This window comes from Phalacrocorax aristotelis, chromosome 2 (assembly GCF_949628215.1).
Source record: "Phalacrocorax aristotelis chromosome 2, bGulAri2.1, whole genome shotgun sequence".
In the NCBI taxonomy this organism is placed as follows: Eukaryota; Metazoa; Chordata; class Aves; order Suliformes; family Phalacrocoracidae; genus Phalacrocorax; species Phalacrocorax aristotelis.
The window spans coordinates 168,232,440-168,248,941 of record NC_134277.1 but is presented as its reverse complement, the minus strand read 5'-3'; the positions used below and the strand labels follow the sequence as shown (position 1 = coordinate 168,248,941).

The following is a 16,502-nucleotide window of genomic DNA, read 5'->3' as shown; positions in this document are numbered from 1 at the left end:
CAGAGGTCACAGAGCTGCATTCCAGGACCCGATGGAGAGCAGCTCTGCAGACATCACCTCCGCAGGCTGTGTCCAGCACAGACCCGGCTGTGGCAGCCTCATCCCTGTGCTGGGTCTCTGCCAATGCTGCCGTGAGGGCAGCACCAGGTTGACAGTCTCTGGGCCAGCACCACCAGGTCCCAGCTCCAGCCCAGGTAAAACCTACTCAAAAGGCACTCAGTTCTGATAGGGGCTCCACAGCACAGACACCCCCACCCCAGGACCAGGGGGTCCTGCCTCCCGGGAGTGGTGCCTGCTGCATCCCGAACCGCTGTCTGCACTGGGGTCTGCGCAGTTGCTGCCTTTGCTCTTCCCTCGCAAAAGCATCACTGCACGGGAGCAGGCCTGCAGTCCCCGACCTGCCCCTTCTCTCCTCCAGCCCCAGCAGCTTGGGCACAGGCAGCGCTGCCCGCTCCCGTCTGCCATGTGGCAGGGGCAGCGCAGAGATGTTGGCAGCCAGATGAAAAGGGGGATTGTTCTGCTGCTTCTAGGGCCCGGTACACAGTGTCCCACTGCTGGGGCTTGGCCCGCCATGGCACGGGGCAGCTGTGGGCGCAGGCGCAGGCACGCAACACCCCCAGCTCATTAGCAGGGGACAGACGGCCAGCTTGTGGCTCAGTTCCTGCTGTGGACACACAAAGCACCTCTGTTACTTGTCCTCTCTGCTCACAGGCCCCACGTGCTTTGCACAAAGCCCAGTGCGGGCAGCCAGCGATGTGGCCAGCTGGCCTCACTGATCACAGCCTTCCCAGCAAGTCCCAGCAGCCTCCCAGGGCTCCCAGTGCAAACACAGCCAGCACAGGAGCGCCCAGCAAGGGCACTGCTGGGAGAGCTGCTGCTGGGGGGCAGTGGGGAGATGGCTCAGCCCTCATCCAGATGCCTACACAGCAGGCGCTGCGACCCCCGAGCCGTGGTCCTTCTGGAGAGGCTGATGTTGCTGGGGTGGGCTGCGACAGGAGGGACTGCTTGGCCAAGGGGGATTAAACAGCCTCGGCAGGAGCTCCTGGCAGCCAGCGCCTGGCTGAGGCGGGTCTCAGTGGAGGCTGTGCCAAGAGGGAAGGCAGCTGGGGGCAAGTACAGGTGTGCCACGAGGGTCCGCCGGTCACAGAGCACTCTGTGAAGCTGGTCTTCCGCTTCTCCCCAAACATGCCACTGGAAAATCAGCTCATGGTCTTGAGACAAATCCTGTCCTGAAACCAGTGAGTGGCCACAAGGCCGAAAACAAGGAATCAAATGGAGAGCACAGACCTGAACAGCCTTCTGGTTGCCACAAGGACAAGCAGGAGCAACAGAGCTCTGCATGGAGGTTACTGATGCCTGGCTTGAAGGCACAGCCAGGTCTGAAAATCTCAGATGCCACCTCCTCACCTGCCTCATTGCAGGGCCACAACTTTCCTGCGTGCAGATACTGAGCCCACAGTGGGACCCAATCTGCAGGTCCATCGCACCCCATGCCTCCCATCCCCATGCCTGGATGAACCAGGTACCTGCCAGCCTCCCCCCGTCTCTGGGCAGGCAATGCTGCCTCCTGCTTGCTCAGAGCTCGACATAAGAACAGCCGGCTGAATCGGACCAGCCGCCTGTCTGAGAGTGACCCACGGCAGAAGTCCAGGGTTGTCCCTGTGCCACAGCCTCCCACCTTTGAAAAACCTGCTCTCTGAGCCCGAAGTGGCATTCTGGTGCTTATGGCTCTGGACAGTGGATCTGTTGGTACTTGGGAGACTCTGGTACATGATGAGCGTTCCCTGTTCTGTGCAGATGCAAACATGCTCAGTCTTGTGCTGAATGACAATATAAGTGATACTGAACAGCTTTCTTGCACACAGAGTTGACTGGGGACAGAAGGAACTGGCCACAGGTCACCTCAATTATCTCACACCATGCCTTTCAGGGGTTCCCGGCAGCTCTGTGTGCTGCTAATGGTGGACACTATGTGGAACAGGCAAAACTCCAGAGCCGGACTGGGCAAACTCCCCACTCGGGCTGCTTCCAGAAAGCCCTTGGCAGGAGCTGAGGGTAGCCTGGTGAGATCACTAGGGACAAGTAAGTGAAGGTTTACAAAAGATCAGGTTGCCTCTTACAATAAATCGCTCCCTTTTGAGCTTTCCACGTCAACAATGACTGACACAGGCCACAGAATAAGGTTTAGTGATATAGTTCTGGGCCCTTGGGAGAACAGCTGTTAAATAAGTAAAGCATAGGTCTGGCGAGCAATGGACAACCATTTCTGCTGCCACTGGCATTTAGACCCAATTTGGAGAAGAAAATAAGGACAAGGTGGGTTGCTACGTTTCTCGGGTTGCTGTAGGAAATGGGAAAAGGCAGGGCCATGGCACTTGGAGGAGAGGGCACTCTGCCAGTCCCCTGCTTCTCCCCAGACACCCACACTCATGTCCTCAGGACAAGCATCTGCTGACCCATCTCTCAAGAGGGACATCCTGCTGCCCTCCTTTGCCCCCCAGAGTATCCCTCCACACCATCTGGACCAGCACACTCCAGCCACCTGTGGGACACAGAGGACAGAGCAGTCCCAGAGGCCTCCTCCGCTGGTGGCCCTGCTCCCAGGACCTCAGCATGACAGCAGGACCAGGGCAGACAGCTTCTGGATTTCGGAAGCAGTCCAGTCCCCAGCACAGCCATGGGGACTGACCACTGGACCTGGACACTGTCCCATGCCAGAGCAGCCACCTCACATCCTCGGTGTCCGGCACAGATGTGTTTCTCCTGCACCCGCTCTTGCCTCTGCCCTCCTGCCTGTCAGAGGCAGGAGAAGCACCCAGCGCGGCTCCAACCCAATTGGCAGCCCCTCTGTGAGGCAGGCCAGGTCCTGCCTGCAGGTGCTTTACCCAAATAATTTCCAAAGTTTGGCGTAAGTTTACTGCTCTGTCTCCAAGGCAGCAGAGCAGGCAAAGCCTCAGCCCTTGGGCCCAATTAATGCTGAGCAGCAGCAGGGTCACGTTACCAGCCCTGGCTCCCTGGGACCATTAGCGCCACTGCAGAGCACACAGCAGACCCTGCCTGGAAACCCGCGTTTGGATCAGGCACCGTACTGTGCAGAGGAAGGATAATCTGGAGGTCGCTCAGAAACGAGGCAAAGGTGCTGAAAAAGCTCCCTCTGCCTGGCTTGGCAGGGGCTGCTGGGGAAATGCAAGCGCAGGCTGGGCCATCGGGCTGGGCGAAAGCCGGGAGGGAGGGCGGCTGCCCGAGGCACTGCGGAGGCAACGTGCTGGAGGGCCAGAGGAACGGTACGGGCAGGGCAGGCAGGTTGGGAAGGGGGTGCCAGGCAGGCAGGCTGCAGAGATGAGCAGTGGGACAGCGACCCTCACCCTGCATTTCTGCAAGGTCCCTTTGCCCCCCCGCAGGGCTGTTGGTGCCGGAGCAGGGCGGGGATGAGATGCAAAGCAGCAGTGGAGAGGGGAAGGAAACACCCTGAGCCCAGGTGTCACCATCACATAACCATCCTGAAAAAGACTGTACCAACACAGAGGGGCCATTGAAGAGGCCACCAGGAGACACCTGACCAGACTGGAGGATACACCAGGAGCCTGACCCGCAGCCTCTGTGCATCCCGAGGCTGGAAGGAAGAGGACCAAACCTCTTCAGAGCTTTTCTAGACTGGTGCTGAGCCAGAGACCAGGGGAAAGATGAAGTTTTGGGAATCTACGACCCAAGCATGGGCACGAGAACAAGGCAGCTCCCAGCACTCTGTACACTATCCATACTGGCACCAAGACAAGCTCGCTTCCTGAGCTGCTGCCCAGCTCCTGTGGCCTGTGGCACACGGGACACGCAGCCGTGGAGGGTGGAGCCCTTCCCCACCCACCGCAGGCTGGCAGCAGCCCTGTGAGCACCCATGGCCCTGCCGCGGGCTGCGGAGTCATCCCTGGTGCAGCAGCCACTGCTCCGGGTGCTGTGGACGGCCTGGGGATGGAAGGGCTGGACATGAGAAACGGCACCATCTGGAGGACACAGGGCAAAGCCAAAGGGAAAGCCAAGCAAGAAGAGGAGCGGTTACCCGGATTACAGGGCCCCGGGCTCCCCAGGCTCCCTGAGACCTGCTGTGCCAGGCTGGCAGGAGCATCAGGACCCACCTGGTCGTACAGCGACAGCAGACGCATGTTGATGCTGGAGGTCACAACCCCTGTGTGCCTCTGTCAGGGTGACCAGTGCCAGTACTGCTCTGCCACAGAGCAGAAACCCCTGGTTGCTGGTAATGAGAGGAGGGCTAGCAGGACATGAAGATGGTAATGCTTATTGCGTGCACGGTTTACCTGACTCCTCGTGACACTGCAATGTTATCCCTTTTGGTGCTGGGAACTGACAGAATTTGCTGGGGCCACAAGGCTGAACAGGGAACTCAATGTGCCTGGAAAGCACTTTTGCAAAGTAAATCCCAACCTGGCCCTCTGCTCCAGTATCTCATAAGCCTGGGCGATAGCACAGGTTGTCTCTGGGCTTCTCAAGGGACTTCTGTTCAGGTGACAGCAAGGAGGTGCTGCTACGGCATGGGGACACACCTTAGGCAGCAGAGACTGTCCTCTCAGAGCAATGTGTGCAAACAGCAGAGACAGAGGACTATGCCTCTGCAGGGACCCCCTTTCCAGCCCACTGCCTGAAGGTGGGCTCCCCTTGCCTTTGCCAAACCACGTGCTCCCTGGCCCTCATGGAGGCTGCACTCCTCTCTCCACCACCCCATGCTACACAGCTTGCAGGGCGGGGGTGACTGTTGCAACATGGAAATAAATTTTTGAAAACATATAAAAGGAAAAAAAAAAGCTAAGAGAGCTGAGGCCCCACTCTGACACCTGTGCTGCTTCTTTGAGTTACCAAGGGACAGGGACAACAGCAGCGGCAGGCAGAGCCTGCCTGATCACTGCTGCGCTGAGGAGCCGAAGCTGGAGCAGGTCCCACGGGCAGTGGGCACCCAGGGGGCGGGGGGCTCACTGCACGTGTGATTCTCTGGGTGAAGAGCCAATACATCCTGCTGTCCTGAACTGGGAGCGCTCTGCCCAGAGCCTGAGACTGAGCAGCATGCCTCTGAGCTCCCTGCTTCCAGGGCCCCATCTCAAGCACCAGACCTACCACTAACAGCCCCTTTGTCTCCAGGGGTGAGGCTGGCACCAGCAGCAGCCCCAAGCAATTACGGAGCAATCCGCTCTTGAGCCTGGCTGGGCTGCTGGCTAGATTTCACCTCATGGCAGGTATGCCAAAGACTGACAGAAGAGCTAGCTAGGTGACATCCACCCATACTGCTATCTGCAGTCCACAGCAAAACAACAGATCAACCCCACAATGTCCTGTGACTCTGCATGAGCAGGACAAGGGATCTGCGGTGCCAGATAAACCTGTTCTCTCTGTGTGATTATGTTACACAATTAGCAGGTGAAGGGAACACATGAGATGAGATGGAAAATATTTTGATTCCAGTGAAGCATTTGATCCTACCTCTCACAAAAGAATATTCTCAGCACTAATTCAGACCACTGTGGATACAGGCCTAATACACGACCAGCTTGAGAGACCTAGCCGAGCACGGGTGGTGGCGTGCCGCTTACAAAGCTGGGAGGCAATGGCGTGGGTGAGGGCAAGCTGTGCTGCGGTTTAACATCAGTACAATCATGAAGTGAGGCAGGTACCAGTGAACGGCAGCCCTCCTGGACAATGCTGGAGGAGAGAAGGTGCAGAGCTGTGGGCAGAAAGCAGAAGTGGCATCCAGCCAATCAAACCAGGAAAAATACCCGGGTACCCACCGTGCTGCAGGCAGGGGAGACCAAGGGAGGGAGATTCATGGCCAACACAGCAGGATGTGCATCAGCAGAGCTCCCCCATCCCAGGGCATGATGGGCACCCACCTCATCCAGCCCTTTTCCATGAACTCTCCCTATCCATCCCAGGAGATCCTCTGTCAGCAACAGCAGAGAGATCATTGTTTAATACCTGTAGACAGGGGGATCCCAGCAGGATCTGGAGCAGGCCTCCTCAGAAATGCAGCCACCCGCCCGTCTGTCCCTTCTGCCTTTGAGAAGGAGAGCTGGAAGGCTTTAATTTCTCTCCATACCCATGGTGGTTGCCCTTCCCTCTTGCCCAGCAGCTGCCAGAACAAACACTATGATCCCTGTTCTCCTGCCACTGCTGAGAAAAAGGGACAGAAAAGCATTTTTCCACTGCCCAGATAAGAGCCGGGAGAGACCCTGCACGCTGAAGGCGATACAAGTGTTGTTATTTCCTGGGCAGAAGACGTACCATTGCACGCACGCCTGGCCTGTGGACAGGCTGCTCAGGAAACCACCTGGCGGGAAGCTGGACCCCAAGGAGGTGTTTACTTTACACCCAGGGCACCACACACCCCTGGGAAGGAGATGTGAGCCCCGAGAAGGTCACCTGAAGCTGAGCCCAGCCCAACCCACGCAGCTTTGCTCTCTGACTAAATAAACTGCACCTTGGAAATTCACTGGCAGCGCTGCTGAAACCCAGGACACGCAGCCAGCAGCCCAGCAGGTTTGCAGCAGGGGTTGGAGAAGGCTCTGCAGAATACAGCAGGAAGGGGAAAGGATCCCCGCCACCAGCCTGCACCTGGGCACAGATTGGGGTGGGAAGGTGAGGGCGGAGAGCAGGAGGTCCCCAAGGACAGGCTTTGTGTGCAGTATCCCATCCTGCTGCTGCAGGCCCCCAGTGCCCGCCAGTCTGAACGGGGCACAGACGCCCACGGGCAGGCTTTGCAGTGCTTATCCAGAAAGCAATGGACTGCGTTGCCTGGTCATCCAAGCCCAGCTGGAAAACAACAAACAGCCACTCTTCAGGAGTCAGGCAGGAGACCAGCGACCGGTACAAACTAGCCCAGTTAACAGGAATTTGGGGTGACTTATCCTGTTGACTGTGCCAGGAGGGGGGTTTGCCCTCCCGCTGCATTGGCACAGCGCAAACCCAAGCTGACCAGCCAAGCTGTCAGCAATGCACTTTCACTGAAAGCTAACAAACCACCTTGCTGACCAGTATCTGATCACTACGGGGGAACGCTAAAACATTGCCTTTCACGTGTTCACTGTCAAATGCTAACTCGTCCAATGGAAGAGCCAACCAATGAGCATTTGATCATCTTTTAATCCCCTTTTGTAACATGACAGGGAGACACTCCCTTGTCCCAGAAGTAAAACATAAAAGCCTCTGGGACTGTGTGCGTTCTCTGAGTACATTGGAGAAAAAGGAGAACGGAGACAAGGCACACAAAAGTTGTACAAGCCTGTGAGACTCACATACAAAGTCTGGCCACTGTAAACAAAACTGCCTGCGTGAGAAAACCAATGAAAGGGAAAAAAAAGCTTGGTTAAAAATAGGGAAGGGAACAAAACATGGAGAAGGCTGGTAATTGTCATACTTCTCTTTCGTGCCTAGTCTGGAGGGAGCACAGAAGGAGCAGCCTGGGAACTACTGAGCTGCGAGCATTCAGGACATGGTGGAGAAGCTAGAGCAGAAAGGTAGTGCCTTAGGAGCACAACAAGTATTACATAAACCAGACCTGGCATTCGTTAAAGGAGACCAAGCCCTGGTTGTTGACGTCGCGGTCAGGTACGGGAGTAAATCAACATCTTTGGCGGACACAGCGGTGGGAAAAGTTAAGAAATACCAACACCTAAAAGACCAAGTGTAGGAATTGACTAACACCAATATCACTACGTTTATGGGATTTTTGTTAGGTGCGTGTGGAAAATGGTACCGAGGCAACTGTGAATTGTTGAAAGAACTTGGACTCTCCAGTTCCCGACAGCAAAAGCTAGCTCATCATTTATCGAATCGAGCACTGTTTTCTTTAGCAGACATTATGCATATCGTCATTAGTCAAGTAAGAGCTATGGTAAGATCTTAGTGTTTTAATGTATTGTAAATGTGTTATTTAATGATTTGCAAATAAACTGACCTTTCTCTTCTACCTATCTAAGGTGGTAGCCAGACCCCCCCTGGAAAGCCAAGGGTGACAAAAGCTTAGATAAGAGGGTGACAGTATGTAGGTACAACTTGGGGCTCAGAATCATAACGTGTCACCTATCCTGCCAAAGACAGTTATTACTGGTCTTTACCGAGGTGGTCAGGCCACCTATACTTACTCAGAAAAGGGACATGATAATTATATATATGTTCAATAAATAGCCCAGGAGCAATGAGCTGCAAACAGAAAGGCATTCTTGTGGGGCATATGAGTGGGAATGAAGGTGCATGTTACCGCAGGAAAAAGGACAAGTTTCTGCACTAACCTTTACCACCCGGCTGACATCACCTCCCTCCCCAGCAGTGAAAACAAGGCAGAAGATTTTTATGACCAGGTAGGATCGTGACGGATTAAAGGATCCACGAAATGGAGAAAATAGCACAGGGAAAGCGGACCTGAAGTAAAAGGCAAAACAGTCCCAGCACATCGCCCACATGAACTAGAAGGGTAACGAGGAGGACACTAAATCTGGCATGCCAAGTCTTGTTTGTTGCCAGACCCACAGAATACATGCTGAGAAGACTTCACTATCTGCCTTCAGCGAAGTTTATCTATCGGTGAGTTATGCCACCTTAGTTCAAAAAATTTCACCCCGCTTTCACAAATATTCTCAATTAATACCTCTATTAATGGGATGCCCCACCTATTCAGAGCACAGAGCAAAGCCTTACGATATTAACCTGTCTGATCAGCTGAGGTCAGCAGGTTCACAAGTAAACTCATCCTGGAAAGCAAAACAACAGCAAACAAAAGCTGTAAAACTAGTAAGGGGTAGAAAAAAATAGATGGCATGAAAAGAAAGAGCTAAGTCCTTCAGCTGATCCCCTCTGCTCTGGAAAAGCACTTCACAACAAAACACACTTCAAGTCCTAGTCTCCTGGGAGGCTGGCACAAAGCAGCTTTTAAAAATAACTCTGGTGGCAAATATTAAATAGTTGGATGCTTTCCAAATAATCTATCACAGAACTAGCTATCCTCACTGCAAACTGCAAACACAATTAATAACTAGAAAATGGGACCCCCTCCCTTGCACCGCAGTGTATTCAAATGCTTAGATTATTTTTCTGTATTTTGTTTTAATTTTCTGATCTGTGGGAACCTATAGCAACACTTCAAAAACTCCCCCTCTTGCAGATTTTTTTAATATTACTTTATTTTCTTTACATTCTGCCGCAGCATTTCTTCTCTTTCTTTCTATTATTGTTTCCCTTTTTCGTTTCTTTCATCCTGCTGGTTTTAGAAGTTAAAGCTCATAGTTCAAGGGTTCTGTATGACTACACATGCAGTCATTAACCTTTTTAACTAAACAAGGTGACCAAAAGGGGAGTAATGGACTATTTCAAATGAAAATGCGACCAGCCTTGTTCTAGCATCAGCAGCTGTGCTGCAGCTGCCAGCACCACGAAGCAGAACGCCGTGTCAGAGGCAATGGCAGTTTCAAGTGGAGAAGCAGCTCTAAAATCCTGTCCTGTGAACCACAGCAGAGCTTTGCCACAGCAAGCACGCACTCTCATCTGAAGGGAAAGGGACCAAAGAAATACCAAAAGCAACCCAGAGCACGCGTGGTCTGGGACGTTCCTGCAGGGAGCACAATGGGCAGAACCAACAGGCAGGGACACCCAGAGATGGATGGGAGAGATGCTGGAGAGGTTGTTTAAATAATAGCTTGAGCCTGGTCTGTGTTACAGACTAATGCGGTGGTGCCAGTGCTTGTGAACAGCAGAGTCAACAAATATCCACTGGTGGTCACAGTCCCCTTCCCAAATGGACAAAGGTTTTGCAAAAGCAGAGCAACATGGATAAAAATATTTCACTCTTAGTAACAAGGTGCTAGGGTTCATTCAGGAAACTGTATTCAGACAAGGAAAGTTGCAAAACTTTACTAAAAGCAGTAAACTAAATTTCTTCTTCCTTGCTACTCTTACTCCACAGGGTGGAGTGGAAAAAGTAAATGAAGTCATCAAACCAACGCTGAAAAAACGTATCTTCCTATGTGGAAAAGTCTATAGCAGCACCATTCCTTTGCTGCACTGGCACACTAATAGCAGGGAGAGACGTGAAAGAGGCAGAACACGGGTTGTGCTGACATGGAACGTGAAGTCACCGAAGGATTCACATGACTCTTTCTTCACATAAGTTGCAGAGACACTGTAAGTGCTTTTATTTCCTGAATGGCTCATGGAAATCTGTGACTTCATACCCATCATGAATATATGCACCATAAATAGGCAAAGGAAGTTGTGAAGGAAATGTTTTCTTCTTTGGTAGGCATGGCCAGACTCAGCACAGCATTAAGATCTGGCACCAGGGCCATGGCACATTTTAGTTGCTGCGTCTGTACCTGAAGCATGATGCACAGTAGGGTCAAATTAAGTCCCACACAGGACTCAACTGTTCTGGTAAAAGCAAATTAAGGAGAATAAATAATTATAATGAATCATCAGGATAGTGAGGGAAAATCTCTATTGGTAAAAATACTTGAAGTGCTTACAGCAATCAGGATGTGTGTTAAACAGAATGGCTGTTCATCGATGTTAGAAGACAGCATAGCCACAGCTTACAGACAGCAAACGGTGTCTTTTCTTCCTGGTACATAACTAAGCATCTGTGGATGTGCAACCAACTAGTCTCTTACACAAAACTTCCTTCACTTGGGTTTGCAATTTAGGCAGTGCTACCACTTCCCTGTTCAAGTTCACATGCTTTTTGTCACGGCAGCTTTACAGATCCTGGACCCTGCAACCGGCGCTTGCTCAACAGGCCGCTCTCCTTCGGGTCCGTCACCTGAATGCTCGCTTCCCCAAGGGCATGCAACCCTGCTGCAGCACAGCACCATGGAGCTGGTGAGCAGCCAGCAGGCCTCCTGTGTTGCCAAAGATGTGATCGAAGCACTGCAACTCATCACTGTGATGTGCGACTGTGTCACAACCACAGAGACCCTCCAAGTCTTCCTGCAACTGCCTGCTGTCCTGCAACGCCCAGGAAAGGCCGGTCCACCCTTCCCACCTCTCCAGCAAGAAAAACTCCCTTCAGATGGATAGCACAGTACAATGACCGATCACCAACACGTCTGGGTGGAAATGCCACCGATGGGGCTGCACTCCACATGTGTTTCCACTTTGCCCAGGTTCTGGACAAACCTCCAGGGGCCAGTTCCAGACACTGCAACACCACTCCAGAAAGCTCCCTTGTCAAAATTAAATGTTAAAATACACATAATTAAATGTCACCGTTAGGTCAAAATAGACTGAGATTGTTCAAATGAGAAATGACCTCCAAGTAATTTATTTCTGAAGGACGACTAGGGGTTTCAGGCTGTTTTGGTGGGTCACAGATTAAATCTGTGTGAAAAGACACCAAGAACTGTGTGACAAAACATAATGCAACTACAGGTCAGACGCAATTAAACTACAGGGCCTTATCCAGTACCTACACCAAATGTTTCCTCCCCAGTGCTTGTTTCCAACATACAGTGGAGGTCATTTTAAGCCTGTCGATCTAATTACAGGAGCATCTAGGTATTCTCAGCTAAAAAACTAGTTTCTGTGCAGCTTTCCTCACCTCTTCAGCTGTCCCGCAGAGCCACCCTGGCAGAGGAACCACAGGAGAGGCAGAGGTCTGTCAGCTGCGCCTGTACCGTTACCCCACGCCTCACCTGTGGCACGGAGGGCACCCTGCAATGCCTGAACCAGCAGCTGAAGCTTGGCCAGATGCAGGGCACAGACAGAGGGACGGATAGCAATAGGCACCAGCAAAGCCCATCCCTCCCAAAAAAAGATAAATGAAACAACACAAGACAAAGATACAGCTGGCTCCAGCACCTCGGATGTGCCACACAGGTGGGATCTGATACTCCAGGACAGCGAGGCCAAGCATAGGAAAGGAGCCATGGGATTAAAACATGGTGTCAGGTCCTGGCACCATGTGGCATGTGCACCGTGGGACGAGGCTGAGGCACCAGCCATGCGGCATGTACACCCTGCTGCAAGGCCCTGATGTAGAGAAAGGTGTCAGCAAAGGTGGTGAGGAGGTAGGAAAGAGATGGAAGGGTGATGTGTGCATGTGGAAGAACCAGACAGCACAGAGGGACACAAGAAAGGCAGGGGCTGATGGCACCGACATTAGCTTGTTATCAAGATCTCAGCAAAGCCCAGAATGAGAAAACAGCCTAAAAACATGGGCAGCCTGCAGCCAGACTGGAGCACTAGGGACTACTGACAGGTCGTTAACAGGCGATGGTGGGAAGATAAAGAACAGGATTGGCCTTGGATAGGCCCTTTTATGCTTCAGAAGCTGACAGTGCCTGTGATGTCTGTCTCTCAGTCCTGTCCCACCCCTGCCTGGGGTCAGGATTCACCCAAGGACTTTGGTCCCTGTTCCTGGGTGCCCTGACAGAGGCAGGGAGACTCAGGCTCCACTTTCAGGAGAGACGGTCATTACACTGGTATGGGGGAACGTGTCTGGGAGAGAGAGGGCAGGGGGTGATGATGGAAGCACCGCAAGCCCCTGGTGGACACGCTGCAGGAGGTGCTGTGCTGAGCCCCTGTGCTAGAAGATAAGCTGAAATGGTCCAAACCCCTGGTCTGGAGAGGTGGAACCGAGTTCTCCAGCCCTGGAGGCAGCGGTACCTGGGGCCAGCACCCACCACCGCCCTGCCCCGCGACTTACCCGGCAACTCCTCATTCCCGCAGGAGCTGCCCGGCCAGTGACGTGTGGTTACCGAGCTGCCACCGCGCCGCTGCTACCAGACACAGCTCAAAGACCGAGCCCAGCAAAAGCCTCCAGGACCGGGCTCAGCGCGGGCTCCGACAGCGCCCGTTCTCCTTCCGACAGGGCCCGCGGGCGGGCGGCCCAGCACGGCTAGTCCCTCGGGAATCGGTGCCCTCCGCGGCGGGCTGCACGCCTGGGACTGCCCCGCTCCCTCGGGGCACAGCGTGGCTCCCCGCACCGGGGGTGTCCACACCGGTACACGGCCAGCACGGCTCCCCGCAACACGGCACCCCGCACTGGGGCATGGCCAGCCCTGCTCCCCGCACCGGGGCTCCCCGCACCGGGGCTCTCCGCACCGGGACACGGCCGGCACGGCTCCCCGCACCGGGGCTCCCCGCACCGGGGCTCCCCGCACCGGGGCTCCCCGCACCGGGACACGGCCAGCCCGGCTCCCCGCACCGGGGCACCCCGCACCGGGACACGGCCAGCCCGGCTCCCCTCACCACGGCACCCTGCACCGGGGCACGGCCAGCCCGGCTCCCCGCACCGGGGCTCCCCGCACCGGGACACGGCCAGCCCGGCTCCCCGCACCGGGGCTCCCCGCGCCTCCGGGGCAGCTCTCCGCATCGACCTCCGTCCGCGGGCATCACCCGTGCCCTCCCAGGCACCTGCGGGAGCCGGCCGGGTCTCGGGTAGGGCTGCCCGTGCCTGGGGGATGCGGCCGCCCCGGCCCCGGCCCCGGCCCGCGGGACACGGTCTGGCGGCGCCGCCCGGCCCCGGTGGGCTCCCGCGGGGCGGCGGCGGGCCAGGGGCAGCGCTCGGTGCCTTGCACAGCCCGTGGCCCCGCAGGGCCCGGCCGCGGCGGCGGCAGCAGAGTCGGCCCCGCAGCGCCCCGCGCCCACCTGCTCGCGGCGCTTCTGCCAGCGCCCGCAGGGGCTCTCCTCCAGGATCTCGCTCTCCTCCTCGCTCTCCTCCTCCTTCTCCTGCGCCAGCCGCGCGTCCGGCTCCGGCACCGCCATCCCCGCGCCCAGCAGCCCTGCCGCGCCGAGCTGAGCCGCGCCTCTCCGGGCCGAGCCTCCCCGAGCCGAGCCGAGCCGCGCCGCGGGTGACAGCGCCGCGCGGGGCCGGCCCGGGCTCGGCCCGCCCCGCTCCGGACGTGCGGCCGCGCACGGCCCGCCCCGCCCCGCCGGGAGGGGCCCTGCACACCCCCGTCCCGGGGGTGCGCGGCCGGGACACCCCGCTCTGCCGTAACCGCCTCTGCTCCCCGCCGCCCCGCACCCGCCGTCGGGGCCGGCCGGCGCCCCCGCAGCCCCGGTTCCCTCGGGGCCCTGCGCCGAGCATCCGCACCCCTCCCGGGAGGTCCCGGGGCTTGTCCCACGCGCCTCGGAGCCCCGGTTCCTGGGCTGGCCCACCCGTCCCAGCGCCGGTCCCACGCCGGCCCCCCGCGGCTGGCCCTCTCCTTCCCCCCAGCCTCCCTCCAGGCAGCTGCTGCCCTTCCAGTCGCCTCTCGGCGGGGCCTCCGCGGTTCCCCCGCTCGCGGCAGCCCTTCCCTTTACTCCGGTAGTGTCTGAACACACGGCCGCCTCGCCATGTTCCCCCAACAGACGCTGCTCCGGGTGCCGGGGCTGCACCCCAGGCGGGAGCTGGGCTCCCCTGCCCCCCCGGGCACAGTGCACCCAGAAACTGCTTCACCAGCTCCAAGCAAGAAGTCTTACAGATGTTTTAATTTCTCTGAAAAGTACCTGGCTTGATTCATGTTTTCCTTCTCTTTCTGGCCATCTCCAGCCTCTTTTAGCATGTTCTTTATTTGGTCCACCCTGCTTCCATAAAAGCACGGGTGCCTGCTCACTGTTTTGGGAGACGTTCCCTCCCTCCAGACCATTACTCCTTTTAGCCAGTGTGGTTAACCGAGAGGGACCGCGGTGAGGGTGGCTATTGGACGGGGAGGCACAGACGGTGCACACCAGGTATTGTACACAAAATCGCATTCCCTGAAACCCAGTATAAATGAACCTGCTTGTGTGGGCCACCACCAGGTCCTGCCTGGCTGCTCTGACAGTGGCACCAGTTACTCTGGTGCACCGCCACCAGCTACAGCCCTGTGGGACTGCTGGGGGCACTCTGACAGGGCCTGAGCTGCTGCTGCTGGCTCCCGGTGGCATGCCCTTGTCTGAGCCCACCTGGGTAAACCGCTGCTGGAAGGCTGTTGGCTGTCAGCGTGAGCCCCATGCTGACCCTTGCAGCACCTGCCACCACCTCCCAGACTGCGAAAGCACATCCCGGGCCACGGTCACCCCCAGGCGCATGCACCCGTTACACCATCCTCCTACCGATCTGTGAGCCAGGTGCCGCAAGCTCCCATGGTGACCTTGTCCTGCACCTACCAGACAGGACTTGTAGGAAAATAAGCCACTGGTTCTTATCAAAGTGGAAGGCAAAAGTTCAGCTCAGAATAAGTACAAAGAACAGGAACAAAAAGGTTGGAACCAAATATAAAACACACAGATACCCCAAGCACTTTTCCTATCTGCATGCGTCTCCACAAGCCCCTGTGGCACTCCTGTTACAGCCTCCCACCTTCTGCAGGCTCTGGTTCCCAGTTGCAGCTCTGCCAATTGTCTGCCAGTTTAGCTTTACCTGACGGGGTCATAGCCTGTACTGGGGGTGATCTGTCAGTCTTAAGAGACATCCTCTGTAAGGAAAAGCTCTGTCCGAACAAGGAAGATGGGCCAAATGTACACAACAAAAGATTTTGACAAATAACTGGCCAAAAGGTAAAAAGCAGCACTCAGAAACACTGTAGGCAAGAACCAGAGCAGAAGACACGTAGAGCCCAAGGATGATGAGGTCTAAATGGGGTCACTGGAGAGACAGGACTACAGTAGAAAAGCAAAGTTTGTTCTCTGCTGTAGCATTTACTCTGTAGGAAGACATTATTTACAGGACACTCAGAGGAATTGTCTCCAAATGAGGTGACAAAAGAACAGATTATATAACAAATCAATATGGATATGAATGGTGACAAATTGCCAGGCCGAGATATTTGCCCAAGAGGTTTGGAGTAATGCAAATGTTAAATGGCCAGAGAATGTACTGTGGTACCTAAGGCAGGCTTAGTACCAGGCACTGCTTTTCAACACGTTCACAAAGAATCCAGAAAAGGGATGAACAATGAGTTGGCAGAGTTTGCTGATGACACCAAACTATTCAGGACGGTCAGTGCTAAAGCTGGCTGTGAAGAGCTGCAGCGACTCTTGTGACACCATAAGCGGAATCAAAAGTGTGGACAAGTTTTTACATGAAGGTAGCAACTCAGCTTGACGCGCGACAGCCAAGCCAGAGATATGTAGATCATGAACACCATGGAGAGAGCATGTAGGAATGGTTATTCACCATTTCACACAACACGGTAGTTGGGGTGCCCAATGAAAAGGCTAGGCAAGAGCTGTAAATTGCATGAATGGGAGTAATTTTTTACTGAGTGTTTCTTGGGGTAAAATGTTTGTGGGTTACACATTGTGGAACTCATTGCCATAGGGTGTTTACAGTGGCCAAAGTAGAAAAGGATTCTAAAAGCCATTAGGCAAATTTGTGGGAGAAAAATTGATTGAGGGCTATTAAACACAGAGACGCAGATGTAGCCTCTGGCTCAAGAGGGCTCTAAGCTGTGGATTGTCAGAAGCTGTGAGTCTGCAACAGATGACATATTGCTCAGTCCCTGCTCTGGTTCCTGTGCTCTTCCTCTTGGGATCCACTATTAGCAACTTGC

General features: G+C 55.1%; 1 protein-coding gene across 1 annotated transcript in view; it reads right to left on the bottom strand.

The window, feature by feature from the left end:
• The window catches only part of NRBP2 (nuclear receptor binding protein 2), a 29,862-nt gene extending 15,985 nt beyond the window's left edge, over window positions 1–13,877 (bottom strand). The window contains exon 1 of the mRNA XM_075086095.1: window positions 13,636–13,877. Within this exon, the coding sequence (XP_074942196.1) occupies window positions 13,636–13,752 (117 nt within the window). The 5' untranslated portion in view covers window positions 13,753–13,877. The remainder of the gene's footprint in view (window positions 1–13,635) is intronic.
• Window positions 13,878–16,502: the final 2,625 nt, after the last annotated feature.